We start from the raw sequence: 14890 nt of genomic DNA on the forward strand, positions 1-14890 counted from the left end.
AAACTGAAACTACTGTCTCCGCTTCAGTCAGGCTTTAGAGCAAAACATAGCTGCTCCACTGCTGTATTAAAAATCCTGGATTATATTAGAATTCCCTTTTGACAAAAACCAACTGTCTCTATTGTGCCTCCTAGATTTTTCTAAAGCATTCGACTCGGTAAACCATGACTTCCTCTGCATGAAGTTAACAAATTATTTTGGTTTTGGGGTTTCCGCAACTCATCTTATGCGGAACTATTTAGGCGGTCTTAGATAACTGCTTACTGGTGTTCCGCAGGGATCTAGTCTAGCTCCTTTATTGTTTAATCTCTTCATAAATGACATCTTCTCTATCATTCAGCATGGCCATATGCACGCTTACTCTGATGGCATTCAGTTATATCTATCTGGAGGGCATGAGGATACAAGCCATCTATGTTGAAAGTTCAATAATGACTTAGCTTCAAGTTCGGCTTGGGCGACGAGAAATTATTTGTGCTTAATAGTGATAAGCCTTACATCCTCCCGATATCTAAAAAGCAATACCTTTCTTAAATTATTCCTCCTTTATCTATTGCTGGTAATGTTCTAAAACTGGTGCCAAAAGTGACCAATCTTGGCTTTTACAACAGTAGCTTGACATGCGTTGAACATGCGCCAAACTCTTTTGTCTACCAAGTTTCCAATACGAACTATCGAACTTCAGCGGCTTTTACTCCACCCCATGTTAGGGGAAAACTTGCAATACACCTAATTTTGCCGGCCATATGCTACTCCGAACTGGTATACAGCAAGCTGAGCTCGTATTCTGCTCATAAGATCGATGTAGCTTCATCCACGTTACGCGCTATGTGTTCGGGTTGGACAAATTTGCCTATTTTTCCAATTGGAGAACACGATTACTAGGATGTGAAATAGCTGACTATCTGAAGGTCAGAAATTGTATTTTTCTGTGCAGACTTATTATATTTAAGGAAACTACAGTGACCCGGTCTATGAAAAGGTGGCTAATGAGTCAAAAAAGAAATTGCGAGAAACAGCTGTTAAAGATAAATGCATTTCTTCAGGGCGTTTGTGCTCTCCTTTTTTTTTTTTTTTTTGAGTCATAAGCCACCTTTTCACAGACCGGGTCACATATATTTATGGTAACCAAATTTTTCCCAAGTCATCTAGGACTCATGATCTGATTGTGTCAAGTGATAATTAGCTTACCTCCTCGCGGCTATTCTTTGTCAATGCCATTCGTACTTAGAACTCAATACCAATGCCCATTCGCAGTAGTATTACTAAAAGCAACTTTAAGGCAGTTTTGTACACTTACTACCGGTAAAACGTACGAATACTCTCATGGTGATTTCTTCATAAGTTTCGCTAGCTAAATAATTTGTTATTTGTGATTATTGACTTAATGTTTTATTTTTCTATATCTGTATGTTCCTGTTCAAATTGTATATGTATTGCTTTGAATTGTAAGTTTCTTCTTGTGTTATGACAAAAGTAGATTTAATAATTGTCTGTATATTTGCTGTTCCTTATTCTGTTTTACTATAAGAGATCATAGATCTCATCGTACCAATGTGACTTATCAATAAATGAAAGAAATTCTTTTCTTTGTACTCATAAACAAAAATTTTATCTCAAAACGCAGAAGATGCGTTGAAACTACAGTGGAGACAAAAGAGGTTAAAATATGAGATTTAATAAATGTTTGCAGTTAAAGCTCTAGCTGAAGATATGCATTTATTAACGGATTACAAAAAAAGTAAAAGTAAAAGTCTCGACGTGAAAAAAATACCTCAAAACTCCCCGTCTCCCTAGCACAGTTCAAAATATTGTACAAAAGTATTATTTGAGCAAATGAAATAGGATGGAATGCCTCAAGTTGAAATTATAATATCATCTAACTATTTTTTATTTGTTTAATAGCTTTGTGTATGGTAATCGGAGTCGTTTTAGAAGCCACTTGTCGTTGAAGTCCGAATTGAAGCCAATATTATAAATAAATAAATAAAAATGAAAGCGCGATATACCTCCAAAGAGAATCTAGGCCGAGCTTCTCTCCAATTTGCGTCATGCTCCTTTTTAATTTTTCCTACAAATTGGCGGGACGGGACCTACATGTTTTACGCCGACTCCGAACGGCATCTGCAAGGCAGATGAGTTTTCACTGAGAAGCTTTTCATGGCAGAAATACACTCGGAGCGTTTGCCAAATCACTGCCGAGGGTCGACCCCGTTTCGAAAAACTTTTTTCTTATTGAAAATTACATCTATATTTGTCATGTTTCTTTGCCGGGGCTAGAACCCAGGATCTTCGGTGTGGTAGGCGGAGCACGCTTCCATCACACCACGGCGGTCGCAAATAATAATTTAACTAAATTCTTAGTTGAAGGATCGCGTCACTTATCTCCAAGTTATCCATGTTTTTTTTTTTTTAATAAATAACCGAAATATTTAATCGGTTCAACATCAAATGGATTCCATTACAACCCTGACGATTTTCATGTTATATACTTGATTTGCCTCATTTCCAAGTGTGCGTGGTTTACAATCGGGCGTCTAGTAACAAGGTGTACAGTTCCAATGATATCTATCGGACCTAGATAAATAAAAAAAGGTTGACTAATCACATGCTTTTTATATATACAGCAGTCAAAACTTGTATAATTTCTCTTTGAGGTATATTTGGAAAAATGTGATCTTATAATTTCGGGATCATTTTCGAGACTATATTGAGATCAAAATATTTTTTAAGGATATTTTTGGTCTGTTTTACATCTAGGGGCCACAATAGAGCCGGAGGATTGACGCAAGGGTGCGGAAATGGCAGAACATTCCATGCTCGTGTATAGCGATGGTTCCAAATTGACGGAAGGGGTCGGGTCTGCTGCTTACTTTTCGTTCCAGAAGGACTGCCAGATCACAGGTGGAAGAAAATATATTAATAGTCAGGCGGCGATCAAGCCAACAATCTCACACAGTACTTCATCAAGAAGTATCCTGGAATGCAAAAAAGCGTTAGAGAGACTTCGCTCAGGCCGGACCATACATCTATACTGGGATACCGGCTGTAGGGTTATTTACTTGAAATAAGTATACTTTGTTATATTTTAAAATTTATTATTATTAGGTTAATTATAGTTAATTATCAAAAAAAAAAAAAAATTTATTATTTTATTCAACAAAAATATTTTTCAAAACAATAATGTTTTATTATTTTCTAACAAAAAAAAAATAGAAATGTATTAATTTTTTTACCGACCATAAGGGAATAGAAGTTAACAAAACGGCCGATGAGTTGGCAAATGATGGTGCAGCGCTCGTCGAATAGACGGTAGACATCCCAATTCGTTTAGAAGAATTAAAAACGAGACAGGAGTTGAAGGCGTGGACGGAAGCGCGGGGTTTTGTGTTCGTGTCGTGCGCTCGCCGGCTATAGCTACTAGGGGTGGCAGAGTTGCCAGATTTGTAGACAGCTATTAAGCTATATCCTAAAAACTTCCGGTAATTCTTCCGTTTGGTCTGGTAACACTATGAACACATTCAGTCTATGTGAGGTCTTTATTGACCGGCCAGTTCAAGCTAACCTAACCAATCCTGTTTTAAAAATGATATCGGGGTACTAATAAGAAAATTTTGGAACCATCTTCGTATACCTTCGGAATTTTTTACGCTATAATTTTCAGATTGTTTATTTATTTTCGATTTTTTTACTTTAAATATTTCAAATTTTTCTATATTTAAATTATAATTACTATAAGAAAAGCTTGAAACTATAAAGATACTACATAAATAGTTAATATATGTGAAATCAAATTGAGTTATATTTAAGAAAAGCGCTATATCTACACGTAAAAGAAAAGTCTTATAGAGTTAGACTTGCCTGCAAAAACGGCATCACGTTCTGTATTAATTTTTATCCACTCCAACATACTATCTATATCGTCATTTGCATGTCTTGATTGTGTGGGAAAATATTCTTCACGTATATTCTGTCCGATAACATAAATCCACGAGTCAATAATAAAACTTAAATAAATAGTAATACATTAGCGCATAATCATTGTCAAAAATAATAGGTTTTAAATTTAGTTGCAGCTTTTCTGACAGATAGCTAATAGAAAATTATGTCAAAAAGCTGCAAATAAATTTGAAACCTATTTTATTTAGACTATGACTATGGGCCATTATGTTTAATATATATTCATACTCACCATCAAGCCAGGATTTGCCATGCTGGTGAGAAAAACCGCTAGCGAAACGGTCCAAAATATATTACGTTGATTGCGATACCAAAACTTGGAACATATTGTCGGTGCAATAACACAACCTTGAGTAAAACATAGGAAAAACAACTTTTTAATACAAAGCCCGAGGGCTGTAAATACGGCCATCTGTATGAAGCTGTAGATGTAGTGAAAACGGAAGATATCATATTGATAATCACCACTAGCAGCTGTACAGTCTGCGGCCTTTGGGTTTGTTCTCTTATTACTATCTTCATTATTTTTTAAACTTTTGTTTTTATTGGCGTTTGTATCCTTCGTTTCATTATAGGTCTTTTTATAGCCAGCAGCATTGGATGATGCTTCTGTTTTTGTCGTTGGGTTTATATTATTGCCTGCTGTTGTTTTTGTTGATGATTTTTTAGTTTTGGACGGTTTCTCATTGTTCACAGTGCAATTTTCTATTTGTTCGCTTAATTCTTCAACAAGTGCATTCTTATTTACAATTGGCGCACTTTCACGCGCTTTACCCTTATTTCGCTCTTTGATTTGTTCTTTGAGTAATTTTATATCATTCATGAATTCTGCGTGATCGTGGTTTTTTTCATTTTTAGTCTTTGACTTTTCCATTTTGTAATGTTCATAATCATAGTTACAATCTTCTAATAGTTTTAAGCATTCGTTTAAATCATTCTCTGTATCTTTATTAGACATATCGCGCATTGAAATACGATTTTCTTCTAAAAAATCTTCAAGTAAATAATTTTTCGCGCGTTCTTTTTTATCGTCACTGGCCATCTTCTTCTCTTCACACTTACGCCACTTGCGAAAGAACTTTGCCAACATTACAACACCATACATACAATATGGCTTTACAATTAATGTCTTAATGATCTCCGATAAATCGGCAATGTTAAGACGTTGATACGCTGGATTGCATGCTGCAAGACTTGTACTAAAATTAACTTTTGCCTGCAAACCCCAATGCACTATAAAATCACGATACAACGCAAATCCATTGTCTATAGGTCGTGCGAGTCCGGTCTTTTCCAACAAATCGATGAGTGTACCTTGTGCGCTGAATGCCATTAGTAAGCCTGGCCATATGGTTTTCAGAGAAAATCCGCTGTTGGGACTTTGGGGTTTGAGTCTCCGCCCCATGCTAATAAAAATTAATCCAATCGCTGGACCTATATGCCACGCAAAAACATACTTCTTATTGTTAAATGAGCAATAATAGGCTAACGCAGTCGCAAAGAGTTGTGAGGCCGCATAATCTATGGTGAAGATGCTAGAAACCACTTCGGATACCGTACTTGATGTCCAAGGAGTCATCATAATAAGTACTTGCGTGGCAAAAATTATTGAAGAAAATTGCCAACAAAGAAGTGCAAGAGTTGTTAGGAATGTTAATTTGAAAAACTGAAAGATGAAACAAATCTATTAATTTAAATAATATTAACACTATCTCGACGCTACACTATGGCGCTTCTGCCGCAAAAGCCTAGCAAAAATCAAAAATTTCATGAAAGCGTTCGATGAACCTAAACGTGTTTTATTATTATTATTATCAATTGTCATTGATACATTAGCGCATTAAGACTTATTCCCGGTTTCTCAGTGCGTGTTTAAACTCAGTTATATTTTACTACAATTTAACCTTGCCACTTTGTTCGATAACATAAAATTTTGCTACTCATCTGCGGCCGAAGTGGCAGGGTTAAACTCTAGTCAACTTTAACTGGAGTTTAAACTCGTATTGAAAAACTGGACATTAGCCTTTTATTGCGCAATATAAAAAGCAGAACTAAAAATTATTATATTATTTAGTATAGTATAAAAGTATTATAATGAAGTAAAAGTTAAAAAAAAAAAAACGAAAAAACATTTAAATATGTAAACCCATTATGTACATGCAGCTTAAGTTATTAGAAGTTAAGCAACCCTAATGTAAATATTATAAAACTATCGATATGAAATTAGAGGGCAACCTTGAAAATAAATATGGTGGCCGGCACTTCCGGTAAATCTAAAGACTAGAAAAGTCGTGTTTAAACTTAATCCTTAAACATCGTATAAAATAATTGAACGGCTCAGAACCAAAAGGATCTAAGTGACATTTTTTTTAAAATTGAGTTATACCCATATTTGTATATTTAATATAGTGTCTATTTGTTGACAATGCGATACAAGCCATTTTGGACATTTTAGTGTCATATATTTGCCAGGCCAAAAACGTACTAAATTTTATTGCATTAATGATTGCAGCCAAAAGGATCTAAGTGCGCTCCTCCAAGCAATAAAATTTAATTGCTTGGCCAAAAGAACATGTAGAATTTTTTCGAGTATGCAGTCTTGTAGCCCGTTTAATTTTAGTATAATAAAGTGCTAAACTTAGGTTCGTAGGAAGTCTCGCTGATTTTTGGCAATTTTTTTTCTGGATCCAAACGCACTTAGACCCTTTTGGCTCCAAAAATTGTTGCAATAAAATTTCGAAAGTTTCCTACGAACTTAAGTTTAGCACTTTATTATACTAAAATTAAACGGGCTACAAAACTGCCTACTCGAAAAAATTTTAAATGTTATTTTGGCCGAGCAATCAACGTTCGAAATTTCATTGCAACAATTTTTGGAGCCAAAAGGGTCTAAGTGCGCTTGGATCCAGAAAAAAAAATTGCCAAAAATTAGCGAGACTTCCTACGAACTTAAGTTTGGCACTTTATTATACTAAAATTAAACGAGCTACAAAACTGCATACTCGAAAAAATTTTAAATGTTATTTTGGCCGAGCAATCAACGTTCGAAATTTTATTGCAACAATTTTTGCAGCCAAAAGGGTCTAAGTCCGCTTGGATCCAGAAAAAAAATTGCCAAAAATCAGCGAGACTTCCTACGAACTTAAGTTTAGCACTTTACTCGTACTCGAAAAAATTCTACATGTTCTTTTGGCCGAGCAATCAACGTTCGAAATGTTATTGCAATAATTTTTGGAAATTTTTGCAATAATTTTTGGAAATTTACAGTTATTTTCCATCTGCAGTAAACATCCTTTGAATTAGTTGACTAACCTGCATTCATTTAGACAGGAATCATTTCAAACGCATTTACCCAGAATTTACAATAAGTAATTTACATTAACCTTAATTATCTCAATTCAACGTCGATGTTACTTAGATCCTTTTGGTTCTAAGCCCTTCTATTGAAATACCTAACCAATTTACAACTTCAGGTGTGGGGTTAACCCTAAAAAGTAAGTGCGATACAAAATTTTTACAATGAACCAATCGAGACAGGAAATTATAAATGTGCTCACTGAAGCGCATGTGAATTTTCCACAATCGGCCACCACAGCTCAATTACATAACAAACATTTTAGAACCAGAAATTCATTCTCTCGCGCTGATACAAAGTATCCAAATACAAATATTGCAATTCTACACGCGCAATCGCCATGCTGACTGCATGTCTACATAAGATGTCTTAAGGCACATTCGCCAAAATTGCTGACTGCATGTCTGGATACCAGATATCTTGAATCAAGGCCATATTTTCTGAGCTGCGGCGCAACAACGAATATTCACCAATCAGTGACACGAATGCATGAAACTGGAAAACCAGAACTTCAGAGCTGCTCACGCTAACAGCCAGTACAATTTACCCAGAAGACCAATGCTACCTGGAGCATCATTTGGCACATACCAACAAAAGCCGGCACTCACACCGAGGAATCAATCTAATCAACCATTTTACCCGCACCTTGCGCATTTCCCCCAATCAATGTCTCCATTTACCCAATCGATGCGAACAAGAAACATCAACTACATAAACAGGCCAGGATACAACAGCGTAGCGCCGAAACGACCACCCCCGGCGCACACAGGGCAATTCAATAGAAATGCTGCTCCTAAACTTCAAAGGATAGAGCACATAGAACCATCACATGAGGCTGCCGTAGCCGAAGCACAACAATACGAAGCAGGTACATACGGACACGAAACTGGTGAACTGAACGCAGAAGAAACACAATCCTGGGAAGACTACTATCACGATTATTCGCGGTACGCACATGACAACGGAAAAGAAGGCGAAGAGTTTTGCGACGTTCATTTTTTAGGCAAACGCACTCGACCGTGCCCTACATCCAGTGCAAACCCGACAATGGAGAGGTATTAAAATTCCTTATAACCACTTAAGTTTTTCATTTTGCCTTCCACGGCATCATTGGGAATGACAGACTCAAACAATTAAATGCGGTAATTCATACCTCTAGGGATTACATGATTATTAAAAATGGTAAAAAAATCAAAATTAAGCAACTGTTATCAAGATCGGTAAATAATTTGGAAATAAAAACTGAGCACCTAACAGAAGAACAAAAGGAAAAGCTTCATAATCTCTGTAACCAGCACTCAAAACTTTTCGCAGAACCCGATGAAAAACTGACATATACCACTGTAGTGGAGGCAGAAATTAGGACGACGACCGAAAACCCTGTCTACTCGCGATGTTATCCATACCCAATGTCCCTAAAATCAGAGGTTGAAAGACAAATTAATAAACTCCTGGAAGACGGCAACATAAGGCCATCACGATCACCCTATAATTCACCTGTTTTGATAGTGGATAAAAAACCAGATTCTCTGGGCAACAAACAATACAGACTAGTTATAGATTATCGGAAGTTGAACTCCGTAACAATAGCAGGCCGTTACCCTATTCCCGAAATTAACCAAACTAGGGATCATTGACTTGAAGAGTGGCTTTCACCAAATTCCTTTAAAAAATTCAGATGTAGAAAAGACCGCTTTCTCCATAAATAACGGGAAGTATGAGTTCACCAGGCTACCATTTGGCTTAAAGAATGCCCCTTCAATTTTCCAGAGAACCCTGGATGACATTTTACGAAACTACATAGGACATTGCTGCTACGTTTACATAGACGATATCATAATATTCAGCAAAACTGATGCAGATCACACAGCCCATTTAAAAAGTATTTTCGGCACACTCGAAGATGCGAACATGAAGGTACAACTGGATAGGTGTAAGTTCTTTCAAAATGAGGTCGAATTTCTAGGATTCATTGTAGCGCCGGAAGGAATCAAAGCAAATCCTTCTAAAATAGAGGCTATTCAAAATTTCTCAGTTCCACGGAACCTCAAACAGCTCAGATCCTTTTTGGGTCTGTCGGGTTATTACCGCCGCTTCGTTAAAGATTATGCGAAGCTAGCTAAACCCCTTACAGCCCTTTTAAGAAGGGAAGAGGGACGCGTGTCTAAAAATCAATCGGCAAAAAAACAGATCACCCTTGATGAGGACGCAATGGCGGCGTTTGCAAAAAATTAAAAATGTTCTTGTCTCAGGAGAAGTAATGCTGACCTTGAGCACAGACTTTGAACTGACAACCGATGCCTCCAATTACGCAATAGGCGCAGTCCTGTCGCAGGAAGATAGACCCATTACATTCATATTCAGGACCCTTTCAAAAACAGAAGAAAATTACGCAGCCAACGAGAAGGAAATGCTTTCCATCATATGGGCATTGAAATCTCTGCGTAACTATCTTTACGGATCGGCAAAAGTCAGAATTTTCACAGACCACCAACTCTTAACTAACGCTCTAAGCAACAAAAATAACAACAATAAAATGAAACGCTGGAAAGCTATACTTGAGGAATACAATTACGAATTAAATTACAAACCTGGCAAAATGAACGTAGTTGCGGACGGACTATCTAGACCACCGCAACAAGAACAGATAAATTCCTTAACAGCAACCCGACATAGCGACGACAGCTCAGTTCAAACGTTGATACCCTATACAGACGCACCCATCTATGAATTCAAGAACCAACTTTTCATTTCCACAGGTGAAACCTCCTCATACCAGTTTCAAATAATTTTCCCAACTAATCATAGGCACATTATAGTGGAGAGAGAATTCACGGAAGATAGTATTATTACCTTATTAAAAAGATATTTGAATCCCTCGGTTACAAATTGCATAAAGACAGAAGACAGTATATTAGGAAGAATCCAAACCATTTACCAAACCCACTTCAGTAGATACAGAGTGCGCTACACGCGAAATTTTGTGGAGGATATCCTTACCGAATCTGAACAGGAAAGAGAAATTATCTGCGAACACAACAGAGCTCATCGCAACCCAACAGAAAATAAAGACGTTATTTTCCCCAGATGAACGCGAAAATAAAAAAAAATTGCAAAGCAGTGTAGGATTTGCCTTGAAAATAAGTACGAGCGACACCCAGTAAACCCCATTCTAAAAGCCACTCCAATCCCCAATTATCCAGGACATATTGTTCACGTAGACCTGTATTATACCAGCAATAAAATAGTGTTAACAGCAATAGATAAATTCTCAAAATACGCCCAAGCAAAGATTGTAAAGTCCAGATCATCCGAAGATATAAAAACCCCTTTAAGAGATTTGTTACGAGATATTTGGATTTCCCGAAAACATTGTGATGGATAATGAAAAATCACTGAATTCGGCACCCATAACCTTCATGCTACATAATCAATTCGGAATAGAAATATTTAGAACCCCGCCATATAAAAGCACAGTAAATGGACAGATAGAGCGATTCCACTCCACCTTGTCGGAATTATTGCGATGTACCAAAGCAGAAAATGTTCACTCCGATTTCCGCGATCTCCTTGATAGATCCCTATACAAATACAATTTCTCAATTCATTCCACTACTAAACGAAAGCCTATAGAATTATTTTTGGGACGGACAGTTGGACGCACCCAGTCGACCTGGACAAAGACGAAAACATACAAAACTTGAAAAATAACAAGGAAGGGATTTAGAGGTCCACAATAAGAAAAGAACAGATTTCAGGATATACAGTGCTAATGACGTGATTTATGTAAAATTAAACAAGCGAATAGGGAATAAATTGTCATCCCGTTACAGGAAGGAGGTAGTACTTGAGGACAAGGGAAATACAGTTACAACTCAGTGTCGGGAAAGTCGGTGCATAAAAGCCATATTAAAGCTCAATAAAAAAAAAAAAAAACAAAGAAACAAAAAATCCATAAAGAGGGAAGAAGGAAGTTTTTTTTTCTCTTCTAAAAATTAATCAGTTAAACGAATGAAAATAAAAATTACAAACTATAATAATAATAAAAAGGATAGTACAGGAAGGGTTAAGGAATGCTCTGATTATGCAAATCTTATATAACCAAAGAAACATAATTAATAATAATAATAATGACTAATATTATTTAAGTTCAATACAATTAATCTCTTTAATTTAAGTCAAATCGAGCAATATGCCATAAGTTCACGATCTATTATAGCAATAATTTAAGTCAAATCGAGCAATATGCCATAGGCGTACGATTTTAGATATAAGCAATAATTGAGTGTTTATGGTCATTAAGAAAATAAACCCCTTTTTCAGTCTCCTTGCCTGCATGGCACATGCGGATATCCAAATCCACGATTATTCATCATCGCACTTAATAACCATAGATAACGGCCTCTCAAAAATCAAAAATGGCACCCTCAACTTCATCCATATTATTAACACCCAAATATACAGAAACCTTTTGGAAAATATAACGGCGTCCATAGGAAAAAATTTACCACCATCAAATCCTTTATATCCTACCCTGCATTATGAGGCCCAACAAGCTATTGAGATGTTGGAACTCATTGAACCCATCCGAAATACTAAAACCCGAAGATCCCTAAATTTTCTCGGTACCGCTTGGAAATACATAGCGGAAAGCCCCGACCATGATGACCTCAATATTATAAATTCTAACTTGGGAAAATTGATTATAAACAATAATAAACAAATTATTATAAATAATGTGTTGAAACACCAAGTAAATAAAATTACTGAAATTACTAATAGTTTGTTAAATGCTATAAAAAAGAAAAATGTTATAACAAATGAGGTATTAGTAAGCAGTTTCTGAGGGGGCCCGTGATTTAGAGGTACTATGACATTTTTTTAATACAGAAGAGTCTTTAGTTGTTCCACGTGCAATTTTTAAGCCGAATTTCAAAAGCCACGAAAATTTGCATTTCGTTTTAATATTACAGTGAAGTGTGAAAAATAAAAATCTATATATATAAAAAGAAAGGCTAAAATGTGTGTTAGTTGGTCGCCGGTGTTTGAAGAGATGCGTCGGTCGATTTTGTTCAAACTTTCACAAAAGTTGCGTAAACCTCACGCGGTGGTTACTACAGGTACAGGGTCTCGAGATATAGGCCAAAACGTGGGTCAGTGAATGCCTAGACAGTGTTTATACAATATGTATATCAAATGAAAGCTGTTGATGAGTACTTTGGTACAGAGTAATATATTATCCAGAGACGGACTGGGACTGGGATTAGGACTAGGACTGGGACTGAGACTCGGAGTGGGCAGAGTCAGACGGAAAACGCTTATTAAAATGTATGCAGATAGACCAAATTTAGGGCAGGACAATGTCTGCCGGGTCTTCTAGTATTAAATAAACTGGAAATTGTTTTAGCTATAGGATAAATGTTTAAAGAACATATGCCATTTGATTCTGCTGAAGAGGCATTAGAACTAGCTGAAGTAAGTGTACTTAGAAATATTTCATCAATTTTATACATTGTTAAAATACCATTAACCACCATGGATATATACGAAAATTTAATAATAAAAGCTGTTATAAGGAATAATGTTATAATTGGCCTAAAGTATAATAATGTTCTAAAAAAAGACCGTATATTCGGCATAACAAATAATTGTAGAAAAGATAAAAAATAAGCATATGTATACAAAATGAGTTAATAGATTTAAGTAATGATTCTTGTATACCTAAGTTAATAAAAAGCCTCAACTCTTCGTGTCACTTCGTCAACTGCCACCACATCCCAAAGGACGAGCTTGTTGCGCCCGGAATGCTTTTCCTAAACAACTACAAAGGCAATATTACCACAAGCAACGACGTAAGATACATGAATGGGACCTACATTGTAAATTTTAAAAATGAGACCATTGTAGTCAATGGAAGAACATATAGGAATTTCGAAGCACCCCCTTTAAGGATAATGCCAGCAATAGCACAACCAAATCCAATAGAAGAGAGCCTGACTAAACTCCTGTCATTAGAAGCGCTCAGGGGGCTACACATAAACAATACCATCGAAATCCAGTCTCTCCAAACAGAAAGGGTAATAAACCGACTTTCTTCAGGACTTACCCTTATAGTAATCATTGTCCTGATGGTTAGTTTTGGCAAATATTGCTATACAAGGCACAAAATAAATAAGCCGTTAAAACCGACATCGGAAACTATTGGGCAGGCCAATCAAGAAGAAGAGGATATGTCAAAAGTTCCCACACCCTCAACAAGAGCATTTCAAATTTTTCAGACGCTCGGAGACAAGCGTTTTTAAGGAGGGAGGAGTTAATATAACAAACATTTTAGAACCAGAAATTCATTCTCTCACGCTGATACAAAGTATCCAGATACAAATATTGCAATTCTAAACGCGCAATCGCCAAAAGTGCTGACTGCATGTCTACACAAGATGTCTCAACGCACATTCGCCAAAATTGCTGACTGCATGCCTGGATACCAGATATCTTGAATCAAGGCCATATTTTCTGAGCTGCGGCGCAACAACGAATATTCACCAAGCAGTGACGCGACAGGGAAGATCAGGGTATATAATTATCTTTCCAAATTGTAATTCAGTTCTATTTTTGACATTAAATAAAAATCACACGGCTTCCTGCCGTAGAAAAAATATTTTTTTTAATAATTTAGTTCGGTCAAAATTGACTTGCACAATGAGGATGCCGTCGAGGCCGCTACCACTACCCATGTTGGAAAATATGCCGAAGCTGCCACTAAAGCTGATGCCGTAATTAATGCCAGTACTACCACAAACGCCGATGCCGTCACTAACGCCTCTGCCGCTACCAATGCCGATGCCGTCACCAATGCCGATGACTTTACACCTAATGGTATTAATAATGTGAATACTACTAACGCTGGGAAAATGATATTGGGTGAGGTCGATGAGGAAATAACGTTGCCCCAGAAAAGAGTAGAAATGCTGAAATTAATGCAGCAGATCGAGGAATTGCAAAATTACACCGCGGTAAAAAATAAACGCAGATAAGATCTTGCTAACATCGAGCATGCGTTGCCGAAATTTATTGGGGACGATGTGACATACCCTGTCCACCACTTCATCCGGGACTTAGAGGAGATCCTCGATTCAACCTCTGCCGACGAAAATTTCAAATTACTTGCCCTTCGACGTTGCATGATCGGCACGGCACGAGTGTTTCTGAATAATACAATGAGCTACGATGACTTAAAAATCGCAGTTATGAAAGAATTTAATTTCTCAGTCACGCGACAAGAAATATATAAAATGCTGTCCCAAAGGAAATGGCGCAAAAAGGACGAAACATTGCATTGCTATGTCCTTCACATGCAAGCAATTGCCAAACGAGCCAACATCTCAGAAGAAGAAATAATTGACTTTGTCATCGACGGCATTTGGAATGCAGTGCCATATGCTAACCTCTTGCTGACGGCTCGAAGTATTGAAGAGCTAAAAGGACTCATAAGCTGCTATCAAAATAAATATTTTGTTCAGCGCGGCCCACAAACTACAAATGCACATAAGAGCCAAACAAGCGGCAAGGCAAAAA

At 36.8% G+C, this 14890-nt stretch overlaps 2 protein-coding genes across 3 annotated transcripts in view; one reads left to right on the forward strand and one right to left on the reverse strand.

Annotated features, from left to right (window-relative positions):
* Positions 1-14890, forward strand: part of LOC137251450 (uncharacterized) — a 152638-nt gene that overhangs the window by 114372 nt on the left and 23376 nt on the right. Inside the window, exon 5 of one of the 2 annotated variants that reach the window (XM_067786047.1) lies at positions 2761-3840. The exons of the other annotated variant lie outside the window; for it this stretch is intronic. Within the exon in view, the coding sequence (XP_067642148.1) occupies positions 2761-2786 (26 nt within the window). The 3' untranslated portion in view covers positions 2787-3840. Of the gene's footprint in view, positions 1-2760; positions 3841-14890 lie in introns of those variants that run through there. 2 annotated transcript variants of the gene reach the window in all.
* Positions 1-14890, reverse strand: part of LOC137251449 (C-mannosyltransferase dpy-19 homolog) — a 29858-nt gene that overhangs the window by 3093 nt on the left and 11875 nt on the right. Inside the window, exons 5-7 of the mRNA XM_067786044.1 lie at positions 4193-5626; positions 3862-3970; positions 2493-2577 (exon numbers count right to left, since the gene is read on the reverse strand). Of these exons, the coding sequence (XP_067642145.1) occupies positions 2493-2577; positions 3862-3970; positions 4193-5626 (1628 nt within the window). The remainder of the gene's footprint in view (positions 1-2492; positions 2578-3861; positions 3971-4192; positions 5627-14890) is intronic.

Source organism: Eurosta solidaginis, chromosome 4, assembly GCF_040869045.1.
Source record: "Eurosta solidaginis isolate ZX-2024a chromosome 4, ASM4086904v1, whole genome shotgun sequence".
Lineage (NCBI taxonomy): Eukaryota > Metazoa > Arthropoda > Insecta > Diptera > Tephritidae > Eurosta > Eurosta solidaginis.